This window comes from Egretta garzetta, unplaced genomic scaffold (assembly GCF_000687185.1).
Source record: "Egretta garzetta isolate BGI_Z169 unplaced genomic scaffold, ASM68718v1 scaffold190, whole genome shotgun sequence".
NCBI lineage: Eukaryota > Metazoa > Chordata > Aves > Pelecaniformes > Ardeidae > Egretta > Egretta garzetta.
The window spans coordinates 1040619-1054084 of record NW_009258272.1 but is presented as its reverse complement, the minus strand read 5'-3'; the positions used below and the strand labels follow the sequence as shown (position 1 = coordinate 1054084).

Sequence of the window (13466 nt, the reverse complement as noted above, 5' to 3'; positions counted from 1 at the left end):
CACAGTCTCAGGTTCTGCAGAGTCCCAGCTCCCCTACAATGGGAGATTTGTTATTTGTATCATTTTGTCTTTTTTTTTTTCCACCTTTGTTGATACGCCTTGGACTCGGCACTGAAAGCAGAACCATGCAGGGACAGTGCTGGGGATTTGGCACTGCTCAGTAGGTTAAGTTAAAGCCTGTCCACATTTGTCTTTGTTTTTTTCCCTTCTCTTCTAGGGTTTACCTGGCCCCATAGGGGAAGCTGGTCCAAAAGGCAGTCGGGTAAGCAGCCTTTCATTTGTCTTTTCTCTACTTGTTTTTACCAAAGGCTTCTCAAGAAACGTTACGCTTAATTTTGCAATCCTGAAACTCCTTCCTTTAATGTGTTGGATTCAGGGGATTTGAACTGCACACCACTTGTTTATTGAAGCACTGCTAAATTTTTTAAATTAAAGATGGAATGTACAAAGATCAAAGTTCACCAATCGTGCTGATGATACAAAGTCAACCTTTTCAGAGCTCGCGTTGCAGGAGCAGAAGGAATGGCATACAAATTCCTACCAAAGACCAAAGTCTGAACTTTCTGAAAGCCCCATTTCCCAAAAGCCTCTTTAGTTTCAGTAAGTGTGGTTCAATGGTCTTTGACCATGCAGAATATGGGCTCTTTTGGGTATAGTCCTGAGTTTGGGAGTGATTTATATCATTATGGAGAATAGCAAGCCAGCATCTTGAAGCCATGTGCAAATACAAACATTAATATCTTTGTTCTGCTTGGTTTTGCTCGCAAAATTGAATTGCTGGGGGTTCATTCTCTCTGCAAAGGATTATTTTTCTTTTTTAACCAATTAAGAGACTAGTTAATCACGTTTTGTTCTTTTCCTGCAATTATAAATTCACAATGAGATTCTGAGCCAATAAAATCCCCCCTTTTCTCTAACGTGATACTTTCTCTATATGCACTAAATTCAGCCAGCTGGCTTTCATCACTAGGAAAACTGCAAGGAATAAACAAATGCTGACCCTGTAGCTCGCTGTATTCCTGAGCTGGGAAGGGAGATGGCATGTTCGATGTCCTGCAGGAGAGAGGGAGACCTGAGATAGCACAGCTTGCTCACCTTACTTCCCTGCAAGTTTTCCCTGGTGCGTCTGTTTCATTGGCCTAACCAGGACCTCATGTAATCACCATGTGATAGATGTGCAGAATGTGAGACTTGAAAATTGTTTTCCACTTTACACCCCTGGGTGCTGAGGACTGACATATTTCTAGCTACCCAAGAAAGCCATTTCTCAGTTCAACTGCAGTCAGTCAGAGTTGGGTACTAAGGTGAGATATCTGCATTTTGTGGATTGAGGGAGCCAACTGTGGACCCTTCTCCACCCCCAACCTCTATTTTTTCTTCTGCAAGAAGTAGTTCAGGGGTTTCATGGTTTGTCTTGGGGTTCAGGAAGCAAAGGCAGACAGCATCATTTTAATGGAGCTGTATTTACCGGCTTGGTATCGTCCCTAAAGGATGTGCAACCTAAAGGGAGCGATGGACTGGTGAAAAAAAATCGGTGGGGTTTGACAGTAGGAGATTTAGCCATGATGGAGAAAGAAAGATGAGAGAAAATCAGTGTTAACGCTTGGCTCTTGTAACAGCGAGGTGCCACTGAGGGGGCTCCCTGCTGAAATTCACTTCCTTTTGATTCTGCATGTTTGGCACAAATTAGTCCTTTGCAAAGGACCCGCACACAAGGTAACTTTGTGCTAACTGCTGAGCAAAGAGGATTAAACACAAAGCTTCAATTGTTGTAAAGAAAGGGAAATGGAGCATTTGCGTCCTGTCTGAGCCAGATCCCAAGAAACGTCGCCTACTTGAAAATGCGACGCCTGCTGATGAGTGCGCAAGGAGCGGATTTTACGTGAAACACATTGGTGCAAAGGAGGCTTCTTTACAGTTGGGTGTTAGAGGATCTGTATGTATGTACAGGCTGAGCCTCGTACACCAATCCCAAGAGCCTGAAATTGCATGCTCGGCCTTTCCCTGTCCAGGCAGGGCCCTTGGTGCTTGGGTTGACAAACAGTTTGCAAAAGGTCTTGGTGGTACAATAGAGTTTGCAGGGAAAGGCTTTAGGCAGAACCATTACTGGTTTGCTCCTCTCTCAACATGCCAGGAGAAGGTGGTGTTTGCATGGGAAGAGGCTGCAGCACGTGACCGTCATGTGACACAAGACAAGCAGAAAGGGCTTGTTGGTACAACAGGATGTAGGCACATCGATTACTTCTGCTATCACTCTTGCTAATCTTGAACCAAGCTCCATTTCCCTCAGGTACGCTCAGAGCCAGCCCAGGTAAGGTTTCTTCTTGCTGGCCTCTTCCTGCCTGGAGTCCTCATGATCCCTGGTGTGAGGGTATGTGCCCTTGGACTACATCGTGGAAGCCAGCACCATGCAGTCCATGGGCATATACACTTGCCTCAAGGTTTATTTCATCATGGCTGCCGTTGACCAACGCTGGAGGATGCTCTGCTGTTCAGGAAAGACAGAATGACTGGTTGCTAATGGAGAAATGTATTTGACTACTTTTTTCCTCTTTTCTTTAGGGATATATTGGTCTCCCAGGATTATTTGGGCTACCAGGAGCTGATGGAGAACGAGTGAGTATTTTGTGAAGGAAAACTTGCTGTGTTGCTTTGAATACAGTTCTTCAGAGTCTCTTGTAACCTTCTCTGTCTCTTGTTCCTGAGGAAAGAGGCAAGCATGCCTAATGTTTAACCATGCCTTCTTTAGCCTGTTTCTACCCTTGCATGAAGACCTGTGCCCCTGTATGACGCTGACATTCAGCTCAGGAAAACCTAGGCTTCAGACGGGGTCATCATACCTCCCTGTTGAGTTTTTCTGTATTTTCCTTCACTTAAAAACCTGCTTTCCTCCTTCCCCTTACTAGTTCATCTTAGTGGGATGGGGTGGGTGTAGAATATACATGGAAATTCCCTGCTCCCACAGGAGTGACATACACAGTGGCCCAGCATTTTGGGTGTCCAGCTGGAGGTGCCTGGAAAGAGCCTGGCTCTTGGAAGGGACAATGCCTGGGGCTTTCTGGCAACGGCTTTCCTTCCAGTTGCATCGAGTTGGGCAGCAAAGACTGGGGCCTGTGGACAGGCGACTGTGGCTGCTCTTCCCGTGTGTCCTCCCTTCCCCTCATCCTTTTCATCATGCCTTCTCCAAACCCATATGTTCAGAGCTTTGCAGGACCTCCCTTGCTTTTTTGCTCTTCTCCCCCACATCCCCCCACCTGCCTGATCTCTACCCATCCAAGAACCCCCTCTTCCCACTGCAAGAGCTCCTAAGAAAGGCCACTGTAAGACGAAGACTGTTCTATTCCAGCTTTTCCTTCCTCAAATGCAAGCTCCAGAAACAAGAGAGGCCCCGAGAGCATGTGGGAGTGTGTGTGTGCCTGCCTGGGAGGGGAGTACCCTGCGCTCGAGTCGCTGATTTAATGCTTGTATAACTAAATAAGAAACATAAACAGCAGTTCTCCAGCGAGTGCCTTGGCGGTGGCCTTTATTCGGTTCCAGACCAGTAGCTTAATGACTGCTCCTGCTAAGCAGAGCCTCAGGCAGCTGCCCCGGCTGTGGGTGCTGCCGGTGCGTGTCCTCGGGGAGAGCCATCGTTCGTGGGTGAAGGTTAATTGCCTTCTGCTCGCGCAGAGGACTGCAAGTAGCTGACAGTTTGATTCCCAAGCACTGCTGCAGTTATTAGCCTGCTTTGCATTCCCCTTTCTCTTCTGGTTTTGTTTTGTATTGTTGGTTGGCTGTTTGCTTTCTTAACCAGACCTATTTTTTTTTTTTTCTCTGTGTGTTTTCCTTGCAGGGGATCCCTGGAGTTCCTGGGAAGAGGGGCAAGATGGGTAGGCCGGTAAAGTTTTTCCTCGTCTATTATGCAGACCTTGTTGAATGAAACTGAAAACAAAACATCTGGCTTTTGGCTGGGTCCCTTCATATCTTCTGATGGGAACTAAATGGGGAGATCAAACAAACCTTTCCGTGTCTCTTGTTCTCAAGCAGGAAGAAAACTGAAGACACAAACATTGTTCTCTTGCTTGCTTCCATGCTCTGCCCACTTCACATGCGTTTTTGTTCTTTTTCGCAGTCTCCATGCTCCCTTGGATCTCATACTTCTCAGATTCTCTTCTACAACGTCTTCCCCTCTGTCCTCCCTCTGGCTAGCATCTTCCCTGAATGTGCTTTTTAATTCCCCACCATGACCACAGCGTCCCAGGCATCTGTGCTCACTCTCTTACATCTGCTGCTCCATGCTCCCACCAGTCCCATCACATTTGCCTCTTTTCCCTGTGATTCCCTCCAACCCTTGTGCCATCCTGGTTTGCATAATGCAAGTGCACTTTTTGTATCGAAACCTTTTTGTCCTTGGTGGTGGTACAGAGGTAAAGCAGTAACAGGTCAGATGAAGACATGTTTGAGGAGCAAGGAGACCAAGTAGATTTGAAAGCTTGGCCAGGAGGAAGAGGCGTTTGCAGGTAGGGCTGAATACAAGGTGGGAACTGTGAGAGCTGCGTAGAAGAAGGGGGTTTGTGCTGACTGTGGCAAAAAGCAAAATAAAAGCAGGTGGGAAAAGTACTGAAATGAGTAGAGGGAACAGGGAAAGGACAGAAAGGAAAGCCTGTCCCACATCAGCCTTCCGAGCAATTCTTTGCACTTCCTTAAGCAAAATGCATAAAGTTTTTTGCTCCAGGAGTCATTGGAGAGATCAGACATGTTCGTGCTCTGGTGTATCTCATTGCCTTTGCACCTTATCCTTCGTGTTAGCCTGAGTTTCTCTCGATCTCCTGACATCATTGCACTCACAGGCTCCTTGTAAAATGTCCACTCACCCACACACGGAAAAATCCAGTGCTTTCCCCTTGTCACCCTTGTGTGCAAACGCGTGCTTTCCAGGAGTCCCACGCCTACCGCTTGCTGGTATTCTGACAGTAAAAGCCGTGCAAACATCCCGATAGTGCCACATTCATCCTGCTGGCTGTTCTTCTCTCCCTGGGATGGGGGGAGGTCAAGCAGACATTTTTTTTGGGGGGGGAGTGGAAATCTGTACCAAATCTTACAGTTTTGTAAGCTGCTGGTTGCACCAGAAACCTCCGTGATGAATAATTGCCGAGAGCTGGTCGATGCAAGGATGACTCATTGACCGGAGTAAAACAAACAAAGCAACTGTCGTTAGGTGCAGGGTTTCTGCTCTCTGCCTTGTTTCTGCACGGAGCGTGCTAGAGGCTCAAAGCCTTCCAGCTGTTGTTTGGCTAGCATCTGTAATCTTCCGGGCAAGGGTTTTTGTCTGGCGGTCACTGTTACAAACAAGGGGCTCCCCTGAGATCCGCAGGGAATCTCTCAACCGCAGAGGCATTTAGGCTGGGATCTAGGGAACGGATTAAACGGCTGAGCATGAGCACCTTTGTTCTACTCGGCTCTTTTGGAGAGTTTTGGCTCCATCCCCGTTTCATGATATCAGGTTTAATAAGAGATCTTGAATGGACCGATGCTGATGATTTGTACTTCCGAGTGTGAACAAAAAGATTGTGATATCCAGAGTTACTCAGGAAGTCACTGGGAGAATGAAAAGTAGGAACCAGCTGATGTGGTTCCCTTCCCAACACTTATCTCCTGGCCTGTGCTGTCTCCCAGCTGGTTTGCAGCGTTAGTGAGCCTGCTGTGATTTTTCTGGTCTCTCGCATCCCCATGCCGTTAGGTTTGCTGGCGCAGCTACTGTTCCTGTTCCATGTCAGTGCTGTCACTGCAATGGAGAGCTCTTGGAAACCCTTATTAGCTACCATCCAAAGCTAGTAAATGCTCTGGAGAGTAGGGAAGGAGTTGGTATCAAATTATTTCTCTACCTAGTTTTGTTTGAGATGAGAGAAGGCAACAGATTAAGTGCTCGGCAGAGGAGGAGCAGGGGGCTGGGGGAGTTTGCATGTGACACCGTGGGCCTCCGAGAATGATGTAAGAGGGAATGATTAAAATAGAAGAACTGGACATGAGTCAGATCTTGAAACCCTTCCAGGGAAGTTAAGTTTTGCAGAGCTGTGAGGGACATGGTGAATCTGTCGTGGAAACAGCTGACTCCACCCCCCACTCCGCTCTCCCCGCAGCGCATTGGCGACGTAGGAGGCGAGTACGTTTCGAACGTATGGGGCCCTGGCGAACTCTTGAGCAAGGAGAGGGTTGGGGGTGGGCTAGGGGGAGAAATATGACTAAAGTACAATGCACTAGGGAGGCTGAAATAACATGAGGCTCTACGTCTCCAGATCCGCTGCCTGTTTTAGAGGTAGGCTGGAGGCCTGGAGCTGAAGCAACTGGTTGCTTAAACCTTCAGTCTTGCCAATGCAGTGGCTGAAAAGAATGGCTTTTCATGGTGGTTTTGTGGATTTTTATGGTGTTTGGTTGAGCAGCTGGCAGAAAAAAAAAAAAAAAGAGGATAAAAAAAGGTCCCGTTGCTGGGAGGGCAGCAGAGCTGTGGTCCACACCATGCTGGGGGGAAGGAATGAGAAAGCTCTTGCTACCTTCTGCCCTGGCATGTGTAGGTGATGTATCAGTCCTAATTCACCTTTAGAAAGGAGACGTGCTGTCACTGAAGGAGGTACAGCCCGTCATCATTCAAGGAGTGCAAAGCTGGATGCTTTGCTTATGCTGTGGGAGATGGGTCGCTACGGTCAGAAACGTCTGCCCTGCAGATGATATTAAACTTCAAATAGAGTGTAATATTTTCAGAAGTTCTCAAGTCCTGTTAGAGAGAAAGACTTAAAGGGAACTTTCAGGAAATGTATCTAAAGAGCTTTTAGCTCTTTTTATTTTTTTCATCTTTGTTATTGATGGGTACTTGTATCTCTTTTTTTCATGTAGAGTAAGCAGTATTATTTTAAAAGGGATAGAAAGGAAGGAGCAAAGTTTAGTTCCAAGACACACTTAGTAATTGTTGGGTTTGTCTGAGATCTATTCACAATTTAGCCAAACATAGCTGAGGTTTCTTAATATTATATTCTGAGAACCTGTTGGTGCTGCCGGTCCCATGCCTGGAGCTCAGTTGAACGCTCGGAGCCTCACCGTGTCAGGTACCATGCAAACACCTCGTGAAAGAAAAGCCCTGGCCCAAAGGGTCCATCAGTTTGGATGACGGAATAGCACAGGATCAGGCCATCCCCAGGGCTGGAAGGTTTAGGTAACAGTAGCATGAGCAGGTCATTAATAGCACAAGCAGGCATTTCGGCTTTCCTGCCTGTGCTCATCGTTACCATTCTTTCTTTTGTCCTCCTGTAGCTCGTGTTTGAGAGTGATACGCAGCTGTGACCCATCAGGTGGCACGATGGGGGGTCCTGCCTACCCGCCAACCTCAGGCAAGGGAGGCAAATGCCTTCTGACAGCACAGGCCCTGCCATTGGCCTCCGCACAGCCTGTGGCCAGTGCCAGCACGTTGCTGAAGCGCTGCTCCAAGGAGACTGCTCAACAGTTGGAGTAGACTCTGTAAGCAGCAGGCACGGAGGGAGGGTTTGCGCTCGGATGCGGGGCTGGAGAGGCTGACACCTCTGCCTGTGGGAACGGCTGGAGCCTGCCAAGGCAAGGTGGGGAGATGCTGGGTTGCTTGGTGACTGCATGGGAGGAGGAAGAGGATACGGGACCTAGTTTCTCCCCATGGCACGCAACTTCAGGCAAGCTGTTTGGCTGTTCTTGACTGTGCGCAAAACAGGGGTAACGCACTCAGCTCTTCTTTGAGCTCAGTAGCTGAAGCTGAGCATGTAAATGCCAAGGATTACTGCTCAGATGTCAAGGAAAAGCTGCTATGAAGTGGCATGTGGATTTTAAGTGTTAGTTATCAGTGCATAGGTGAGTCCAGAAGTCTCCCTTCCCTCTGCCTGTCAGCCACAACGTGGAGCTTGCGAGAGCCAGCAGTGACCTGGCAGCCACTCTAACGTAGCCTCAGTATTTGTTGTGAGCATCGATGTGGTGGCAAGCTGCCGAATCTGGCATCTGTCTTCCATGAGCTGACCGCAGTTGGGGTCCCCCTTGCCAGGGGGCGGCACCTTCTTGCCAGGCTGTTTTTCACGTCTGCTGTCTTCTTCCATGTTGACTTATAAAGTTAACGTCTTAACTCCTGCCTCCAGTGAAGAGCAAGTCTCAATGCATTCTTTTTTCTTCATCTGATAAGTTGTTAGAAGGGCATGCGATACCCCTGCGCTGCCCAGCAATATGGGTAGGCTGTTGCATCACATGAAAAGACGTTGCCTTGTGGGAGACACGAGATAGCAAAAAGCAGGGCTGCCTTCAGGTGAGGAAGGTTTTGGGTTACAGCTTCCCCCAACCTTTTGATATATGGCTAAGATAACTTCGTGGTGAACGTAAGTGCGTGGGGCTTTGCCAAGTTACACAGTCTCAGCTGTTGTCCATGCAAACAATAGAGGGATGTGTTTTGCCATGTGTCTGGAAAGGCTGGCATAACCGCAAATTACTGAGAAAATAAATTTTGCTCCTCTCTGTAGGGACTAAGATGGTAAACAACTCCCCTCTTCTTGCTCCAATCTTTTCTCTGCTTTGGATGCAGCTGAGGCCCTCCCTTGCATTTGGAGTGAGCCAAGCGAGAGTCTCCTGCACCAGACAAGTTGAGATTTGGGAAACTGTTAACAACATTTCAAAGTACCTCGTCTTTAACAAATAATTGCCAAACTCCAGTTGACTTGAGTGGGCTCCCTGGGGGTGCAAAGAGGCAGCCCATGGGGCGTTTCTCATAAGAACGATGACATAGGCATACACCCTAAGAGCTCTCACCTACCGTGCTATCATGGCTCACATGGGTTGCTGAGGGTACAGCCATGTCTCTCTTGTCACTGAGACCTTGTTGCCTAACAAAAAAAAAAATATGGAGGAAGAATGGAGCTGTACTTCTCTCTAAACACTGAGAAATGTTTTAAAGAAATATTGTAATTAAAATGGAAAAAATTTAAAGTAGGAATAAACTGTGGTTTCCCACTTAGCTAGGTGGTAGTTCAGTGTGGTGGTCCACAAGCCATTTCCTAAGATTTGAAAGAAATGGGAATCATTTTTAAACTGATCCTAAGTTATTTTATCCATATATATCCTCAGAAAATAAATATTTATTCTTCCACATAGCTTCACTGCTCAGGCCTGATTGACCTGAGCACTTGGTGAACTCCTCCTCCAACCCATAAAGCATTCCTTCCCAACTGGTGTCCCAGTTCAGGTTCAGCTGTAGGCCCTGTGCATACAGAGATGCACTTTCAGATGTGGCCAGCTAAAGTTAGTGGAGAAATGCACAGGCTGAGGACTTGTTTGTATGGGTAAACCCATGAGAGGAGCTGCAGGAAGGAGCACAGATGGCCTATGGGACAGGGCTTGGGTAGCCACCTCTGTCTTGTGCCAATACCCCAGCGTAACACCAAAAGGTTTGGTGCCTTCTTCAGGAACTGACTAATTTTAAAAAAAACAATATGCTTTTAATCATTCTGTTGGCATGAAAAGTGAAGTGGATGTCCTGAAAATTAGTAACCCACAAAACTCCTCTGTTACTGAGAGAGTCTTAGTCCACAAATTAGGTTTTTCCTGTCAGCCATCTAAGTCAATTCTTTGCTATAATTTTTCTTTATTAACCTGACTTTTTAAAATAGATTTTGTTTGGGCCATCAGTGACTTTCTTAATGCTTAAGTTGGACACTGAAACTGGGCAGCCGGTCTCTCCTCCCCTCTGGGCCTGGCTCACCAATCTGAAATGCAGGTGCGAGCCCAGACCAAATGTCACCACCTCTCTTTGGCCCGAGTCGTGTTCCACGTGTTTGGAGTTTTCCAAATCCCTGTGGTGAGGTGCTTGCATGGTCACTTATCACTGATATCAGCACGTGTTCCTGTGTTCATGATTACATCGTCCAGATAACCTGGCAAGGTGGACAGTATTAGCATGTGTTTAATTTTTTAAAGAAGGGGCGAAACAAAGTACTGAAAACACAGGGGAAAGGGTTTGAAAGGTGCCAAGGCCCATAACTTCTAATGAAAGAAAAGAAACAAACCCAAAGATGGTTTGTTTCCGAGGACGTCCCTAAGTGACCTGTCCATCGTCATACTAAAAGCTTGTGAAGAATTGAACCAAGGTCTCCTAAGCACAAGAGTGTCTTTCTTCCTTCAGGGAAATGTTCATTCATAAATCAGGTCAAAGCCTGAAAATTATTTTCATTAGAAGTTATAAGGAAAAAATAATGCAACTATGGCTTTTGAGTCTCAAAGCATTTTGATCACCAAAGCTGCTTGGCTTTCTTAAATAGGATGCTGCTTGATTTGGAAATCTTGGCCGTAATGAATTAGGAGCGGTGGCAGATTCAGTGCTCTTTGGTGTTAGGTAATTGGGTCTGTGTAATCTGTGCTCTGAGCCCTGCAGACAGGGGAAGAGATCCTATACAGGCGTAAAAGGAACCAAGCAGATGGGCAAGGGGGCGGCAGGGCTGTAGGTTAACTTTGGTGATGTTTGGCTGAAGGGGCTTCAGGGGACTTTTGCTCGCGTTCAGGTGGAACGGGCTGCCCTGGAGGGCTGTGGTCCCACAGCTGGGGGGGTGGTTATGTTTAAAAATGCCATGAAATCTTTATCCAAAGAGGATGTGGCACGGAGCTGTGAAGTCTCCCAGGGAGAGAAAGAGCAAAGCTCCCTTTTGGGGCACAAAGGAGCAGAACAGCAGCAGGACCGTCAGTCCCGTACCCAGCTGAGGACGGCATCGCCCCTCTTTGCAGGGGTGAAAGCTGCCATGGTCCCAGGTCTAGACTGAGCGGAAGGTGAAGGCTCCTGCATAGCTGCGTGAATTAAAGCTAGTGAGCAGGGATGCCGGGAGCACAGGGCTTGCCAGGCTCCCTTTAGGGTGACTCTGGCTGCTCTAGGAGCCAGCGCAGGGTCGGAGCCAGCCCGCTTGCCTTCGCCCACCTGCGGAGGGGCTCACGTCTGCTCTCTCCACCAAGAATGCTCTCAGAGGCGTAAGCTGCCAACATAAGCTACACTTGTTTATTTTATTCTCCTCCTTTTTTTTTTCCAGTGAATGCCTTCTCTCACCCTCAGCCCTCCTTCCCCACCACCACTTTTTTTTTTTTTTTTTTTTTTTTGTTTAAATTGTTTGACTTGCAAGCTCCATCCCCGGGGAGACTCCTGGGCAGTGATTCACCTGGCCGGAGCCAACTGGCAAATAGAGTCTTTCACAGACAAGACAGGAGGGCTGGTTGGTTTGAGCAGCTTCACCTTCAGCCAACAGGAAAATAAAATCCTATTTTTGGAGAAGGATTCTGTTGGCGCGAAGACCTGCCAGGATTCCTCGGAGCAGCAGCTGCCAGACTGCCTCCCTTACTCCATCAGGGAAAGTGGTTTAAACTGAATCAGATGTTGTATACATACAACACACCCACCCACATGCACACACCTGAAAAGGCCTTGGGGAAGCGAAGGACGGGGTGCATCTCCCCAGTCCCTGCTTCCCAGTTGCTTCCAGGGACAAGAGAACCAGTGGCATCTGCTCAGACCAGGAGCAGCCCTTTGGCTGACAGCAAAGGGGAGGCCGCTCTGTTTGTTTTAAGCAGAGGAAGAAAGGAAGGGGAGGCGGAGGGGGCTGTAATCCCCTGGTGCAGGAGGAGCTGGTTCCAGTCTCCTGTCTAGGTCTGGTTGCTCTCAGCAGGAGTCTCCTGGCGTATGAAAGGATGCCCTTTGCAGGGAGTGTGGATCAAAAGGAATTAAAGCACTATTGTAGGATGTCAAAAATAGAGATTTAGTTACTGGTTCAGCTTCGGACTTCTCAGTGCTACCTGGGATAAATCAGTTTGCATCTCTCTCTGTCTCAGTTCCCTCTCTGATAGTGGTTCCTCAGCTTCACCCAGTTTAGTGAGGACAAAAACTGTGCAACCACTGGAAAACTCTGCTTGGGGTGAGGACAGGAGAGCAGAGAAGCACCTGGATTTTGCTTACTGCAAAGCATCTGCTTGCATGCTTTCTTCTCCAACTCCTCTTCAAGCTTCATCTTGCTTCTTTCATTGAACTTCTCCTTCAGACAATGTGAAATCCATTCAGCTGGACTTTTTTTTTCCCCCACCTCCTCTCTGTATTTCCCAGCTGTGAGATAGAGCCAAAAGTTTTGTCATACCTGACTTCAGGCACTGTGGAGGAGCACCCCACTGGTTCTTGGCCAACAGAACTTGTTAGTCAAGCATTTTCCTCCTAGCTCTGCTGCCATCTGCCATACCTTCCCGGTCCTGGTCCTTCTCTGCATGTCCCATCCCCTCCCTCCCACAGAGCGGGCAGGATGCATGGCTCCATATTTTTCACTCGGGTGTTTTTCTTTGCCGTCCCAAGTCTTGAGCAGAATTTCCAGGGACCGATCTTCCTGGAAAAACAGTTGCACCCTGAAAAACGGTGGATTTTCTGTACCAAAAAACCCTCTGCACTCACTTGGGGAAGGTCAGGAGACTCTGAATGTGCTGGGTTTTTTAATTTCTTTCACAAGTCTCCTGTAACGGGCTGCCAGTTGCTCCGCCAGCTCCATAAAATGAGCTTCCTGCCCCGTGTGTTCCCCCTCAGCTCGGGCTCCTCGGGCTGCTGGAGCAGTGCGCAGGAGATGAGAGGTCGTGCTGCTTACAGGAACGAAGCAAATGGGATAACAAAGTCCGCTTGTAATTCCTGGGCTGCTTGTTTCGGTTGAATGGTGCTAGTTTTGTTCCTGGGGAACATCTCTGTCCTTTCGGCTCAGGCAGGAGAGGGAGAGGCACTGAAAAAATAGCTTTTACAGGCATGTGAGACCCAATAAATTAGGACACTGTGGTCGCTGGAACTGTTATTGTGGTTTAAACTGCTACTGCTTACCCCATGGAAAGAAAGGGCTTTCTTTTTCATCAGGGGCTTAAGAGATTGATTGCTTCCTGCTGTGCACAGGACCATGTGGGGACAGCTTCCACAACCTCGTTTGGGTCTTTGGAAACAGTAAGGATGCTGAAGTACCCTCCTTCATGCCACAGCCACCAGCCTTGGTCTCATTTAGTGCGCAGAAGCCTTAATACTTGTGTTGCCAAGCTCAAATATTGGGCTAGGATGCCTGGGGTTAGTTGAATTGAAGCTGCTCTTTCCATTTGTCTCCTCCTCTGGGTTTATTTTGCAGCTTGGGACAGAAAGTATCAAGGGAGCACCTGTCACCCCAGGGATTCGCGAGCCTCAGCTGGGAGGGGTGCTCATGCCAGCAGAGCGGACGGCGTGTTAAGGACGATCAGGTGTTGGCAAGGACGGGGCTTTGCTGCCAAGCGTTGTCTTGGGCCTGGCTGTCGCAGCAGCAATGCCAGCCCAGTGCTCTGGGCTTTCTGCTCTCTTCCCTGCCACTTTGACTCTTTTCCATCCCATCTCAAGGATGGGCAGAAGCCCTAGCTCTGCGGGGCGAGACACATTGTGCTGCGAATGGGTTTTATTGCCGAATCTCTTACTT

General features: G+C 48.1%; 1 protein-coding gene across 1 annotated transcript in view; it reads left to right on the top strand.

The window, feature by feature from the left end:
* COL27A1 (collagen type XXVII alpha 1 chain) overlaps window positions 1-13466 on the top strand; it is a 166593-nt gene that overhangs the window by 49981 nt on the left and 103146 nt on the right. The window contains exons 10-12 of the mRNA XM_009634842.2: window positions 218-262; window positions 2563-2616; window positions 3833-3877. Coding sequence (XP_009633137.1) covers window positions 218-262; window positions 2563-2616; window positions 3833-3877 — 144 coding nt within the window. The remainder of the gene's footprint in view (window positions 1-217; window positions 263-2562; window positions 2617-3832; window positions 3878-13466) is intronic.